The sequence below is a fragment of the Mchenga conophoros genome, linkage group LG23 (genome assembly GCF_057382185.1).
Source record: "Mchenga conophoros isolate Kocher_MC1m ecotype Shallow Benthic linkage group LG23, M_conophoros_male_GT1.1, whole genome shotgun sequence".
NCBI classification, from domain to species: domain Eukaryota; kingdom Metazoa; phylum Chordata; class Actinopteri; order Cichliformes; family Cichlidae; genus Mchenga; species Mchenga conophoros.
This window is the reverse complement of record NC_140547.1, coordinates 4,008,961-4,024,862: the sequence shown is the minus strand read 5'-3', so window position 1 is coordinate 4,024,862 and position 15,902 is coordinate 4,008,961. Positions and strand designations below refer to the sequence as shown.

Genomic DNA, 15,902 nt, shown 5'->3' with positions numbered 1-15,902 from the left:
AACAAGGCCACTGCTAATCATACTGATTGCCACTGTATGCATGTGTGCTCCTTTCAAAAACTGCTGCCAAACTGTTGGGGGGAGGGGGTAACCGAACCAAACAGCTTCCAGGAGTTACTCAATTGTGAGAGGGGCAAGTGGCTTTATTGCGCCACTTGCAATGGTAAAGTATTGCTTCTAATTTTACTGCACGACAGTGGTTTTATGACCTCACAGTGGCATATGACTCAAGCGAGGCTGGCCTGCATATTTAACCTTTAGTGTAATAAATTCACAAAGCAGTACATTGTTTTGCTTTACATATGTTACAATGTAAAATTTGGTTAAACAAGTTAAACACCAATTAGATAATTGTGATCCTGGCTTGATTGACTCTTCATTGAATAATTCATTTAAAATAACTTTTTTTACTCCTAAAAGATAAGCAGTATAGTTGTTTTTGTTCCTTAAACACAACACGAGCAGCAGCTCAAGTTTATTGCTGTTTGTACCACCAGTCAATCCAATTAACAGATTCATCCCCACCTGCCAGATTAAACATGCACCCGACAGATACGTGAGAAGATGTCTGATAACACAAGCTGTTCCACTTGCAGAAACTGTTGCTATTGTTCCAAGCCATGGTTACAGTATTAGTTTTCAGTTGTAGTCATATGCAGTGAATTAATCTGCTCTGATTCTTTGTGCTCTAAACATCCCGCAGGGCTGTTGGGAGAAACCTTGCAGGGTGGTTAAACAATCTTTCCTGGAAACCTGAACCCGTTAAAACAACACGCCGACTTATCGAAACTGGACGACGCAGATAGAATCCCAATCCCGCTCTCGGTCGTGTTCTTAATCACATCATTAATTTATTGTTGATCCTGCTCAGTAGTTCTCAGTACCAGCACTTGCAAGAGGGCGATGCTCCAGGTGCTTTGTAACATGAGGTGTTATGCTAAGCTCCCGCCAGAGGAGTTCATCACCATGAGATTCAGAGGTAACTCGTGTTCAGTGAATGACTGGATCTGTCGCAGGGACAATGCAAATAACGAGGGAGGGGGGCTTGTTGCTGACAGCGATGACAAGGAGATAAACTGCTTCATCCATGCAAACAAACACATCAAAAACATATCATACGGCTTAGACGTGGCCGGCATCATACCTCTAGCATTGCACTGAATAAGTGTGCATATGTGACAAGACTGGAAAACTGGAGTAAAGATATATGTTTTTACTGGTTTGAGGTTAAAACAAACAGCACATGCTGCCTTCTTCTCACTGCTTGCTTTACCATTTATACATCGTTTACTCCAGTCGGTATTCGTAAAAAAAGTCTCATGACTAAAAAAAAATGCTGCACAAACCAGAAGTTAGAGAAACCAAACAGGCATTGCTAAGCCTCTAACCGGCCATGCTAATTACAGATTTTACATTTATCTTCGTCAATGTGACTCTTATGCATCTCCATACAAACTTTATGCTCCGGTTCATAGTCAATAGAAAAAATTAGCAGTATATGCGGAAGCAATCCACTGGAAAGTATGAAATTTGTGTGTTTTCTTTCTCTAGATTTATACTTTCGAGCTTGTGGTGAACAAAACGGACAGTGAAATAAGAACAGCAACACATGCAGGCAGTGGTGTGAACAGGGGTAACAGTAGCCGCAGGGGTTAGAGGGGCTGTGCACGGGGAGGGATGGGTGTACAAAAGAAGTTTGAAGTGGGACAGAAAGGGAGGGAGAGGAGATTCTGGCCAGCTATATCAAAGCAGGATGAGAGGAGAAGAGTTGGGAGGCGGGAATGACCCTGTGAAGGTGTGCCAAGAGAGCAGAGAGAGGGAGAGAGAAAAGAGGGAGAAGGCTGGGACTGCACAGCCAGCCCAAATCCCACATTCAAAGGCATTCTGGGCACATTCCTGCGCATCAAGCACACCATACAGTCAGGCAAAAAGAGTAGATGTCAAAACGTCACATAGCATTATCTTGCATTATTTCAGCCAGATCAAGTGTGTTTGCATGTGTATGGCATGGGCGAGAGAAACAATTCCAGTGTGTCGCCTGGGAATAAAGCTGAGCCTGCCTCAACTTCTGCCACGACACTTTACTGCACAGTCATGTGGCAGCGCTGAAGATGCTAATTCTACTATTTAGCCCTCTGCTTTTCCCACAGATAACAGCATGGATGCTGCTGTGATCCAGAGTTGTAGCTCCTCTAGTAAAATAAATCACCGCAGTCATTTAGTGACTGATAAGCTTTAAACTCATTGATTTAACACCAGGACAACACCTTCGTGTCACCAATACTTTTTTAGCAAATATTGGGGGGGGGGTATATTTAAGTGTTCTTATGCAGGCTATATTTAAAGTGTTGTTTTCAGACTTTATGCAGCTATGATCAGTGTTAAAATCTCATGTAGCTGTTGTCCATTCCAATGTGAAGTTTACAGAGAAGTGATCATGGTGCGACTCAGACATGAAGCTTTCACATGATCATTTAATTTTCACCCTGAATGCCCAGGGCACTGGAAGCAAACAGACTGCAAACAGTACTGAAAACTGCTCCACACCCACCTGTGGTACTGGGTCTGAAGGAACTGAAACTCCTCCTTGATGCGGTCCAAAGTTTCTGGGTAGGTCAGTTTCAGTGACTGGGGCGTCCCCGAAGCTGCAGCCGCCGCTGCCGCTGCAGCTGCCACCACTGACGCAGAGGATCCTGGGGGTGCCTGTAGAGGTGCCTGAAAATACAAGAAATATTTATTAAAAAGATTGTTGGAATTAAATGTCAAAATCGCGTCATTCCCGGTGTCCTTGAGGAATTTGCTACAGTGAATGTTATCAAAGAAGCAATAATCGTGAGCACCGTATCTATTCTCACGTCTGTGAGGAGCTGCTGAATATAGAAATACTGTTATTGCCAGATGTGAGCGGGTCAGCAGAATAGGGCGGAGAGACACAAGAGCTTCTCAGCCAAATGAGCACACTTTGTTTAATTGCAAGTCTGGGTAGAAGAAAAAAGAAATAAAGGGCAAAATAGAGCAGCGGGGGTGCAGAACGGGGGAGGAAAAGGACCCCATCGTGGCCAAAGACCCCTTCCAACCCCTGTGTATAGCCTCTCCTCTCTGCGGGATCCAGAGCAATTAGGAGACTACAACCATAGGGGTAATGCTGCAGGACAGGCAGACAAAAGGGGGCTAAGAGCAGGCCTAGGAGGGTGGTCGGGGCTGTCAGTCCATTTGTCTGTCTGTTTGGCTCTCTCTCAAAATAACAGAGGGAAGAAAAGACAGCCGGTTCACAAGCTTCATGATTGTCATCTAAGATGTTCATTTTTAGCTTCTAGCACTTAAAAAATTATATCGAACTAAAGCATAAGTACTAAAACTTATATTTGGTAGGCCACAGATTTTACTCTACACAGCGCTGCTTAATCGATACATTTAAAATCTGAAACAGCTGACGATGTTTTGCCGTTTTTAAAATCAGGAATTGTACAAACAGACTTGGAACGTTGAATTTCTTGAGCGTTTTCATGATATAAATGCAGATTTCTTCTCTCTTGAAAAGAATAAACCAAAAGTTTGGGCAGTGTTACAATTCCAGCCAGGGCAGATACGACTTGTCTACCAGTGCCACACACATTGTGTTTACCCTGCGGCATTATTTTCTCCTTTGAGGGTAGTAGAAGAGTGCAACTCATTTTTCTCTTATATGCATTCTTAACTGGTAGTCATGTAGCTTTGCTACGTTTTGTCTCGCTGCCTGGAGATTTGCTAGGAAGTACTCAAGTTCCCTGTGCAATGTGGAATATTTATGCTGAATGCAAAGGGAGAAAGCTGTGCTCACACCTGCATTCTGTCAAACCCAAGCATATAGCAGACTGTGTGTTTAAGTTAAACACGTGCAGGGTTAAACATTTTTGCTTGATTCCATTTTTAACGATATACATTTCCCATCCAGTTCTTCCGGAGACTACATTATATATGCTATCCTGTCTTCCAAGCCATCTGGCTGGAATTTCTCCATCACAGCGTGTCCAAAAATAATAAGCTGCCCACCTTGTCATCAAATAACCTAAAAGGTTATTTCTCTAAGCGTGGATTGTGACAATTTTTAATTTGGTTTCAAAAAATAACCCCACAAATCCTGATGTTGTACAATTCAGCAGTGTCTGTGAGGCATTAATGATGTATAATTAAAGGCTTAATTACAACATCGCTCAGCTACAATGCAGCAAAACAGTGTGTAAAAGATGTTAAATAAAAACGTGCGTGTCCACATGTGTGCAGACGCATGAAAGAAAGATACACCAGGAGAGGTTTGCCAGCAGGTGAAACATTATCTGAGGAAAGGAAATTAAATACTGAGGAAAGACGGGGAGTGCAAGGACAGAGAATAGAGATGAAATTGGGAGGAGAATTTAAAGGGGGGAAAAGGTAAGACTGATGAAAAGTAAAAATGGACAGATAAGATGGATGAGACTATTTTTGGAGATACACAGAGAAGAGGTGAATGAGGAAGAATTTTCTAAAAGGAGATTTAAATGGAGAAGAGAAAGGGGGGAGAAATGGAACAAGAAAAAGGAGAAAAGAGAAGAAATGGAAGGAAAAGAAAAATGGCTGATAGAAGAAGGGCTGTGGCCTCATTGTTCCTCTTTCTTTCTAACAAGCTGCTCTCAATCTGTCGGCCAGATCCCCCTCCTAGAGCACAGAAAGCCACACAAACACGTGTGCGCGCACACTCCGTTTTTCCCTTACACACTCAAACCCAGTATTACAAACACTCACCCCCACAAAACACACACATTTTGTCAGTCACACACTCCCCACACACTTCTGATTAAACGCACACACTCCGCTCATTCTCACGCACGCACACAGACACACGCGCGCACACACGGAGAGCAATTACTCTTCACAAGAGGAAAAAAGAACACCAAGGCCATGGCCATTTTATAGGACAGTGGAAGGTGTAAGAAAGAGGGGACTTTTTATCGCTCTCCTTCCTCCTCTACTTCTCTTCAACATATTCTGGACGTTAGAAAAAAATATCCCCCATTTTATCTCATATTCATGTCTTCAAAGGACAGGTGAGAGGAGAGACTGTGCCTTCTTCAAAAAGAGAGGATTTTATCCCCTCCGAAAATAAGGAATCTACCATTCCCCTCTTATGTAAAATGTCAGTCTGTTGGGTTTTTTGTTGTTTTTTCACACTGATGCACATACAGATGTTGCCTGTGAAACACTAAAGCATCCATCCTATCACAGCATAGCGTCTTAACTCCTCTCCCACGAACCAGCGCTCTTAGTCTGTCCAAACCCCTGATCTGGCAAACAGCTGAGCAGGCTTAAAAGTGAGAGGTCAGACCATTAAGCTGACCTGGTAACCTCTGGGAATAGATCTAGGCGGGGAGCCTCACCTGATAATCCCACGGTCAGTTATTCCCTCCCTCCTCTGCCGTGTCCCAGGCTCGAAGGCAAACAAGAGACATGCCGTCTGCCCTTGAACAAAGCTTACATAGGCTGAAAATCACTGTTACACAATTACAGGCTCGACCTTTTTGTGTGTGATACAATTATGAAGTCAGGTTCTGTAATACTGGGCAGGGATTGCGGGAAGTTGGGTGGCAAGGAACACGGAAGGAAAGCTTATCTGTTATGATGAGAGATCATCTGATTACTCAACTGTTCAGTTAAATCATTATGAAACTGCTCATTCTTGTGTAGAGAGAAAAGTTAAAGTTAGAGGTCCAGGACCCTAACTTGCGACCCCATCAGATTAAATGTATATGCGAACACACACAGAGACATATTCGCCACTAATCTTTGTCAGTACTGAAAAGCCTAGTTCAGTTTCACAGATTTAAACAAGATCTTTCCTGGAAGAGAGCACAGCCATCCATAAAGACAGATATTATTTAACATCAAACACTGCATCCAAAAATCAAACACAGCAGCGTGGAAGTGACAATCCAACAATGCACCCGACAGTGCAAAGACAAGCAAAATTATAAATGTATGAATAAAGGAGAAACTAAGCACCCATTAAAAATCTGATGTAAAGGGACCATTGCCAGTGTGGTGTTTTCTGAATTATATCATTCCTGTTTTTATTTGAGTTACCTCAAATTACACCACGAGCAGCAAACCGCCATGACCTCACATCCTTGCTCGAACCCCCACGCTCTCAAACAAACATGTGCAATCAGACTCACAGATGAGACAACACACCCACACATGACCATTATAAACATTAAATTTTCCACAAGTATTTACAAGCACATATGCACTTCATTGCATTCACACATGACTGCAGCTCCAACGTCAGTATCAGCGGAAACCTGCAAGATGTGTCTTCGTCCTCGCTACTCACGCTGACCTACAGTGATACAAAATTCGCAAATGGAGCGGAAATGGGGCCGTCGCTGTCATGAGGTAGTTGTGTCCACTCTGAAGAATGCTTTTCAGTGTCTTCTTTATAAGGATGCAGGTAATTAGGGAAGGAAGAGATTTCCAGTGGACAAAAACAATAACTTTTTTTTAAACTGTAGTCTTCACCACTAAAAAATGTGTTTTTCCATATGCACAATCCAAGAAAGAAAAAATAAAAGATTTGACTTCCACACTGCAAATCCTGAATAGTGCCTTTGCAAAAGAATGCAACCAACGCCAATATTTACACTGCAGCAAAACATGTTCAACTTAAAAATAAGCCTGCTCACAGTAAAACAAGATTAAGAGTCTCAAATAACACTAGCAGTTAGGTGAGACATTCTCCGCACGACAGCGTCAGCAGTTAGTGGATATATTTACCATGTCCACATTCATTGTGTGTTAGCGTGATTACATTTTCCAATCAAAAGTTCAACTCTGATTGCAAAAGAAATGATGCTGTAGATGTAAACAAAACAGAAAGAATGGATTTGTAAATCAATAACACAGCATTTTCTTTAAAATGTCACCATTTTATCATAATTGAATATTATGTGCTGATTTGAAAATTTAATGCCAGCAACACGCATCAAAAAAGTTTGAAACGTGGCAAGTTTGTGCAAGGTGGTGCGTGGCCTAGTTTTTTTAAAAAGCTTTTGTCATATTTTTCGTTTCATAATGTGCCAAATTTCTGTGGGTGGCAGATCTGGGCTGCAGGTAAACCAATTTAGCACTCTGACTCATACGAGCCACGGTGTTGTAATAGAAGCAAAACGTGATCTGGCATCATCTTGGCGAAATAGAAAAGACTGTTCCTTCTTGGGGTTTTTTGTTGTCTTTTACCCAAACCTGTGGGTGCAGCTCCAAATTATGTTTTCAGGAGTGTCCCTGAGACCATGTGCGGGCTTCCATTACAGAATCATGCTTTAATGCAGTGCCGTCTGAAGGCCAATAAAAATCACAGAAATTCAGTCTTAGTTTTCAGTCTTCAGCCTTGCATACAGAGATTATTCCAGATACGGTTCCAGATTTAAATCCAAATTCTTTGAAACTTTATGCTGAGCAGCTTAACAGAATCACCTTCCTAATAAAGCCATAATCTTAAACTCAGAAAGACGCTATATTTCATAGAAAATCCCATTTTGAACATTCAATCTGTATTTCGTTACATAGTATCCAGGCTCTTCTGGGTAGTGGGTTGGAAACGAACTATAGCTGAGACGTACTGAAACATCATAAGTAAGAAAGAGAGCATATGGCAATATTCTGACTTAATGCCACTAGAAAAAAGAGTCAGGAGGTCAGGAAAATGATTGAAATCCTTCGTGAGGGGAACAGCAATGTAACAATGTAGTCAATAAATTTGTTTCCACAAATAAAATATATATACAGGAACATAATAACACCAGTGAAAGTCAGCAGGATTCACTGCTGGGGAGGCATAAATGTCAACAAAATTTCATTTTCATCCAGCCAGGACTTAATGAGACATTTCAGGCTGGACCGACACCAAGTGGCGGACCAACCGACTCATCCCTCGAGTCACTCTACTTGCATGACTGAAAAAAAAAACCCTTGCCAAATATATGTTTAATTGTTTCATCGAATGTCAATTCCTCCGTCTGTCTCCTACAACTGGGAAAATAATTTACTGCTGCCTCCCCTCATATAGCTCATTAGTCAGGCTACTAATTACACCGCTTACCCACAGAGTCGATCAGAGTAAACACCCACCGAGCTCTCTCCTGTTGTGTCTCATCTGAATACCACCAAGGACGCAATGACAATAGGTCTAACCACGAACAGCATGTCCGAATGCGTATCTGTGTGTCGCCACCCTCACACCTACTCATCTCTGAGGGCCACGAAACGTGTCGATATCCTGTCCTCTCAAAAAAGCTTTTGAAATTAAAGCCTCTCATATGAAATTATTCAGGCATGACTGTCAACATTTGACAGTCATTTGCATTGTTAAAACAGTGTGCAGTGTGGAAGAGAAGTTGCCCCCACACCTCTGGCCCCCCGCCACCTTCCATCGAGTAGGTCTCGGTGCTGGAGAAACCTGCTGGTAATCTCTCAATGACTTCTCTTCTTACAGGGGAGGGGTTGCCAGGCACCTGTTTCATTAGTGCCACACATCTTTCTTTCTCAGTTTTCTTCTCTCCCACCACCACCAGCACCCCCCCACAACCACCTCCTCATTCCCGTCTCCTTCCTCCCGCAAGCCTCGTTATTCAAATTTCCCTGCTGTCAGCCCACATTAGCAAAGCGCCACAGTTTGCCTGTCAGCTGGCTTAATTGCTGGAGGTGCCTTCTTTTATTAGGTAACCCCCTCAGCTCGTTTGTTCCTTCCGCCGAGACACATCGCCACAACAGCTTGTATAAACCTGAAATCCCTTCAGCCTCTTTTCCTTCATTTTCCTCTACCTTTTCTTTCTCTCTCTAATCACTGGCTGAGCAAAGCAGGCGAGCTGCAGATCGATAGCCACGCTCTCACCATAGGACAACACTGGTGATAAAGAGCTAAAAGCATGCTAGGACTACGGAAGTGGGTCTTGCTTTATGCTAGCTCTGAGGGAGGAGAGCCGATGACTCGTCTCTCTGACCTTTTCTTTTCTTTTTCTTTTTTGCATTTTACTCTCACTCTAGATAAAATTAATTCATTAAGAAATACTCCTTGCTTGGTGTTAGTGGATAATAAGGAGATATACAAGGTGAAAATGCATGCCTCCTTTTGGTCTCAAAAGCAAAACAGTAATTCGAAAATGATGTAGACCTTATGATTGAAGCAACAACAGCAGCAACGGTGAAAATCTAGAGATGAAAAAGCCAGAATTTAAAAACACATGGCGCTCCTCCTGCAGCTCTCCCATCTATAATCTAAGCCCCTCCTACCAGACAAGCTGGGGCATAAGCCCTAAAATATTTCTGCTGATTTCTGGCCTCACACTGGATTTGAACCCTAGGCTTCCATCAGGCACATCTTAGCCTTTTTCATTATGTTTGTCTGTTATGCTACTCTAGACTAACTACCAGACCTAAAAAAAAAACAAAAACAAATGTCCTTAGCAGCTCAAGCTTTACTTAACAAACTGTGAAAAGAGAGACCAAAGGAGATCCAGAACTCTAATTCCTGTTGTCCCTGCTCTTAAAGGTGCTGGGGTGAATTGGCATCAGTGAGGTAATGAGTTAGGCTGAAAAAGAAATGCTTTATATTAATCAGCAATAATGTCACCTTCACAGAAGTCTACGATATTTCCATCTAGGATGTTGTGTTAGATTTGCTAACTGATGTCTGTAATTTCTGGAGAGACCTCAGGTGAGTTTTCTATCAGTGCATCTAACATTAGCCACTACTAAATGGATAATAGACAGTTTTAATCAGACATAATGACTTAAACTAATAGAAACCAACCCCTTCCCCTTAGACCAGGACATTGCTTAGGATAAAATGGCAGGTAGGTAATTATGTTATTGCCCCTAAACTCTGACAATAAAAGAATCAGTAAAACAGATGGTCAAGGAATACCTGACATCTAACTAGCCATCCAATAATCATCACATTTATCTTACATGTCATTAATGTATATTAAATGGTTAGGGTCAGTGTAGGAGGTTTCCTATTTAAATATATTTTAATATTATATTTCTGATGTTTTTCTTCTTTGTGTTTGTGCGTGTTTGTGCCACTGTGGCTGATCTGAATGAACACTAATGGCCTAAGACAGCCAGACATGCCTGCCATGATCTATGCACTTCTTTCCTATTCTGTTTTTGGCATCGCTTGGACCCTAAAATAATCTGAAAACAGACACTGAATTCTTCCATGCGGTGTTAATGCTATTTTGGCATAGGGATCTAATTTGTGCACATAATTTTACTTTGATTAGCTGGTGAAAAGTTCAGCCCTGGCATGCAGAGCGTTCATTTTCCAAGATGTGCAAGATGTGTGATTGAAAAGTTAATTTCTGATTTGCCTCTTGCACTTTACAACAGTATGTGCGTATATTTTTTTTGAAGGTAAGAGTCATTTCTAGTAGAATATTTGAAGCTCGTGATTACCAAGCACCTCCTGTATTTGAAAGAAGGAAATCGGGAAAGAAGATCTGTTGTAAGAAGCTCTCACGATTCAGGTTATTTTACCTGCTGACTGCCAGATACAACCGCAAAGTCTCTTTCTTAGAATGTGAAAATACATGCAGCATTTTACAGTTACCATTTGGCAACTATACATGTCAGAATACGTGACTGCGTGTTTGTATATTATATGGGTCACTTCCTTCAGAGCACACCAATATCCAGTGATGACAGGTTACTGCCAGCCTAGCATTTCCGAGATTAAACAGTTTGCTGGGTTGAGTGGCCCTTCACTCCGAGGTGCAAACAAGAGCCGCTGATGGCCGTAGACTTCCTTATGACGGCTGCCTCACATGGTACCGTTAAGCTCTGTGGAGAGTTCAAATCAAAAGGGACCGCTGTCCTAAACATCCCACCCAGACCCGCCACAGTCTGCTACTCTCACCCTGGGACGCCTGCCCATACATTAAGATGTGGTTTCTTAGCTCTCACAGGAACACAGTGAGGAGAGGCTGGATGAGAGGGATTGGGTTTACAGTGCAAACCACAGACCCACAGTCTGCCTCCTGCCCTGCCTTCCTGCACTCAGCTATACTACAAGCACAGCTGCTGCTAGTGTGTAATCTTTCTGCATGTGCTGTATGTTTGGGACGGGGGCTCCAATAATGCAGTCTTTCCTACAAGGAAGTATAGGTTGAAATGCTGAAATAGACACAATGGCAAACCCACAAAAATCCAAACGATGTCTTTCTAGTCTCCACCTGCTTGACTGGATTTGTGAAACGTTAATTACAATGGCGTACACACACATTCCCATGAACTTTTCAATACGAGGGACGTGAATGTCAAAACACTGTCAGGGGTGGGGTGCAGGGTGGCATGACTGAGGGATGTAGAGGAGGGTTAGGCAAATGAGCAGGTCTTAATTGATACTTCACACAGCTGGAGGACCAGTGTTTATGTATTTCAGCCTGCTCAAAAGCTCTCCACATAAACTCCACTAAAGCAAATTAAACCCATGCAGCACAGATTTCCTGTCCTAACCTTGCAGAAATCTATCTCAAAACACAAACACCTTGTCATTTTCTCTTTTCGTTTATTTTATTTTATTTTTCTTTGAGCCCACGTGCTGTTACTGAGATCGTTTGGCACTAGCAGTTATCTTCTTGAAAAGGGTTTATAGTTTCCAGCATCACATCGGTAAATCAGGGCGATGAATCACTTGATATGATGGGAGGGAAAAAAAGCAAAAGCCGAATTTGTAAAAACAATGAGTGGCACTTGAGAAGGGCAGGCCATTAAGGGAAGGTGACATGCCAAGCTGACTCACTTCCCCCCCTCATGGTTCACGAGGAAAGCAGAAACAAACACACACACTTCATCATCTGGGTCAAGTCCACAATAGTGTGGAGATGGGAGGCTCTGCGTTTCTGGTGGTGGCCACCAAGGACACGAGATTTACACACAAAGGCAGTGGGTAAAGTTGGACGTTGTGTGAGTGGGGCTTTGCCTTACTGACAACAATCTTCCTGACCTTCATAAGACAAAGCCTACACCCAGCGTTAGCAACGAAGGCAAAAAATATATGTTCTAGAGAAGAGCCTGCGGAGAATCACACTTTCCATACAAGAGAGTCCCCGGAAATACACACTGAGGACAAAAGACAAGCAATTTTGACTCGCACTTTCTCGTTGAGGTTCAAAAAATGTTTCAATCACACTGAATTTAACTGCTACTCAGTCTGATACAATAATCTCAATAAGCGCGTGGTTACATAGTAGCTAGCTTACTTACCGGTGGTCGGTTCTGGGGAAACATTGTAGCCGCCGACTTGTGAGTCTTTGCGTTTATTTATTTTTTTGTCCTTTTTCCCCCTTTTCGGTGCCCAAAGCTTCGTCGAAAAATACGAGCAGTCGATGTACTATTGTTGGTCTCACAGAGGCATTTGACCGGATTTCAAAGATAATAGCGAAGCTAGCCTCGACTCGCTCATTCCTCGCTTCAAGACTCCTTTGTTCTGGGTTATATCTCCAACCCCACACCGCACCGCGCTCGACGAGTAGTAAGGACGGGGAGAGGAGGAGAGGGAGAAACACCCGGTCCAAGGAAGCTCTCCTCCAAGTCCTCAACTTCACGCTTCCAGCAATTACACTGAGGCAAATTGTTTCCCTCCTCTTCGATAAATATATATATAAATATATATATTCGCCGTCTGTAGCGTAAAACGCCAGAGAAGGAAGGGGGGAAATGTGGTTCGCTTGTGGCTTCGGAGACGGACACACCACCAGCACACTGAATGCAGCCGCAGCCTCTTTTGTCTCGCTCGTTGGCCTGCACTCTTTTCACACAACACTCCCAGTCCCTCACTTCTCTCACTCCCCCTTGCTCTGATCCTCAATGGGACATTACATATGAGTAGCTTTCTTTGAGGAAGGGGGGGCTGGGGGAGAACCTTAAGACACGGTTTGCTTCACAATTATCAGCCTTAAGATTTTCTATTGTTCTTTTAACAGAATGAAATATTGCACATATAGTCTATGCAGGATATAAATAGAGGGCAAATCAGAGCATTTACACAATGCTGTTCTTCAAACAGCCTGATGATATTTGCCAAGAAACCTTAGCATGTGTCTTGTTAGGGATGCACTGTAACCAGCTTTACTCGCATCCAGCGTCGGAAATAAAGACGTATCCGCACAACTGGGAATTTTTTAATTTTATAAAAAAGTCCAAAATGTATTTAGAAAGAAGGGATTCTGAGGAATTGTTCAGTGATTGAATGAAATCTCCACGTGGGGCTCGGCCTCGGCACGGTAAACACTGGTAAAACGAGCCAATGAGTATGGAGAACACCCACGTGGGGTGTGGCGACCGTTTGCCGATTGGAGGGGATAGCTAGCACAATGCTCCACGCGTCAATCAAGCGGGGCTACAACCGCTCCGTCAGGTTAACCCTTTCCTGGCTTCGTCTAGTGACTGAGAAGGCGAGGAGTTGTGTGGTTGCTGTATCAAGACTCAGTGGTTTTCCTTTTTCTCCCCACAAACTCGGCAATGCATTCGAGAAAAAAAACTTACACACCCCTCACCCCGCCTTTCATCCTCGTCAGTGTGGAAATAAATAGACTTTGCACTAATGTTTGCATCATTTTAGTCATTTGTAGATGAGAAAAAAATAAGCTTGACCACAGAGAACTGGCAAAACACATTAAAAGTAAGGCATCTGAAAACCACATAAATGCAACAGTGATGATGGTGCAACACTCACAAGGCTATTCTTTTGACGTGCACTTTGTTGTTACCTGGAAAAGGAGAATTATTCTGGAGGAGAAGGGAGAAATGGTGGAAAAATTGGTATTCTGGTGGCATGACCCCTTTAGCTGGGCTCATAATTAGAGAGATAGATATTGAAAAAGCAATTTCTGACAGTGGAAATCACAACCTGCCAGAGGTGGAGCTGGAAAATATAGATGGGTGTGTGAGAGTGTGTGCGTGTGTCTGTTTGTGTGAGAATATATATGTGTGTGTGAGAAAGAGACAGAGAGAAAAAGGCAGAGGGGGGTAGGGAGGGAGGGAGGAGGAAGAGAATAAAGGATGAAGGACAGCAGGGGGGATGCTGAGAAAGACGAGCCAGTAGGAGGGTTAGGAGATTGAACAAGGGAGAGAGAGAGAGAGAGAGAGAGCACGGGTGATGAAAAAAAATGAGTGTGTGTGTGTGTGTGTCGCTTGTGCATGTGGGTTTTGCGTGTGCGTGCATGTGTTGAGCAGACAAGTAAGGGAATGAAAAAAGAGAGAAGGGCGAAGGGGAGCAAGTAGGGAGAATAGAGAGGGAAGGAAAGAAAGAAGGGAAGAGAGAGAGAGAAAGAAAGATTTTATTGCCATTTTTTCCCATGAATTTTAATGCACAGCACTGGTCTCCCTCCCGGATTCTGGGATCACATTTATTAGAAAAAAAAAGTCATGAGGAATGCAGTGCTTTGCAGTCTGCTGCTGCACAGGGAGATGTTTCTTGTTGTGTGTGCACGTGCGTGTGCGTGTGTGTTGGGGGCATAGGGAAGAAGGCAGGTGGGAGGGTTCATGGGATGTATGAGGCTATGTTGTGCTGGCGGGGCATAATAATATAGATGATAGAAAATGATAAGTGAAGGACACATATTATTGCTATTGGCAGGTCAGGTGAAGGAGTGCTCTAGGTGTGTGTGTGTGTGTTGGCTGAGCTCCAGTGATTAAACACACTCCGTCCACAGTGCCCTTATACTCAACCGCTCGGAGCAAAGGGACATAAAAAAAAAAAAGCTCTACAAAAAGGAGAGGAAGCCGTGGTCGCAACGACACGGGACCTTTCGGTTTTACCTCAATTATGTGAGGTTGTTAAGAGAGGTCTATCAGACTCATGTGTGCCGAGTTTAAGCAAACACATAATGACCGCACACACCTGTCTCGGGGGGACGGTGGAAAGTTCCCAAGGGAGTAGGGCTGCTTTGCTAAGAAAAGAAAACAGGAGCGAAGGCCAAGACGCTGGTTATGCATAAAGTATCACCGAGCAGCAAAACATCAGGAGGGAGTGGCGATGAAAACAAGTTCGCTTCTCACTATTCTTTAGAGACAGCTTCATTCCTTGTGGTTGCCAGCAGCAATATCAGTGTCAAACTGTGACTGATATTCATACTAAATGATGCCCCAATAACAACGGACAAAGCCTACCGAACAGACATCCTGTTGAGACGATGGACCGTTGTATGTTTTGTTTCCGGCGGGCAGCGTGATGAGAGTGGTTATTGCTGCTTTGCTTGGATCAATAACCTTCACCTGTCTGGATGTTTTCTCCCTAGACATGAGAATTTGTGTTATTATACAGTGATACTGCATCCAGAAATAAAAATGCAAGCTGCTACATGTTCTCAGAAAGTCAAGAAAGGATAGCAGTGATGAAAGGAAAAAGTCTAGATGACCTGACATCACTTCAGAGCACTCAAGCTAATACAGAAAATATAGCCAACTATGTAAAGCATTGACGGTTTCAGAGATAGGCCTTCAAAATACAGGGTGGACCATTTATATGGATACACCGTAATAACATGGGAATGGTTGGTGATATTAAAGTCCTGTTTGTGGCACATTAGTCTATGTGAGGGGGCAAACTCCTCAAGACGGGTGGTGACCATGGTGGCCATTTAGAAGTCGGCCATCTTGGATACAACTTTTGTTTTTTTCAATAGGAAGAGGGCCATGTGACACATCAAACTTATTGGTAATGTCACAAGAAAAACAATGGTGTGCTTGGTTTCAACATAACTTTATTCTTTTATGAGTTATTTACAAGTTTCTCTTTGTTCACAGCCATTGACATGTTGAAGAGGTTAACGTGAGGAGCAGATCGAAATTGTGTTGCTATCTGGTGAACGCAGTAACCGGGTCATTGC

The 15,902-nt window shown here is 43.0% G+C and overlaps 1 protein-coding gene across 6 annotated transcripts in view; it reads right to left on the bottom strand.

Moving 5' to 3' along the window:
* tle2a (TLE family member 2, transcriptional corepressor a) overlaps positions 1 to 12,856 on the bottom strand; it is a 34,878-nt gene extending 22,022 nt beyond the window's left edge. For all 6 annotated transcript variants that reach the window (XM_085264207.1, XM_085264208.1, XM_085264209.1 and 3 more), the window contains exons 1-2: positions 12,277 to 12,856; positions 2,552 to 2,715 (exon numbers count right to left, since the gene is read on the bottom strand). In XM_085264207.1, coding sequence (XP_085120333.1) covers positions 2,552 to 2,715; positions 12,277 to 12,300 — 188 coding nt within the window. In that variant the 5' untranslated portion in view covers positions 12,301 to 12,856. The remainder of the gene's footprint in view (positions 1 to 2,551; positions 2,716 to 12,276) is intronic.
* Positions 12,857 to 15,902: the final 3,046 nt, after the last annotated feature.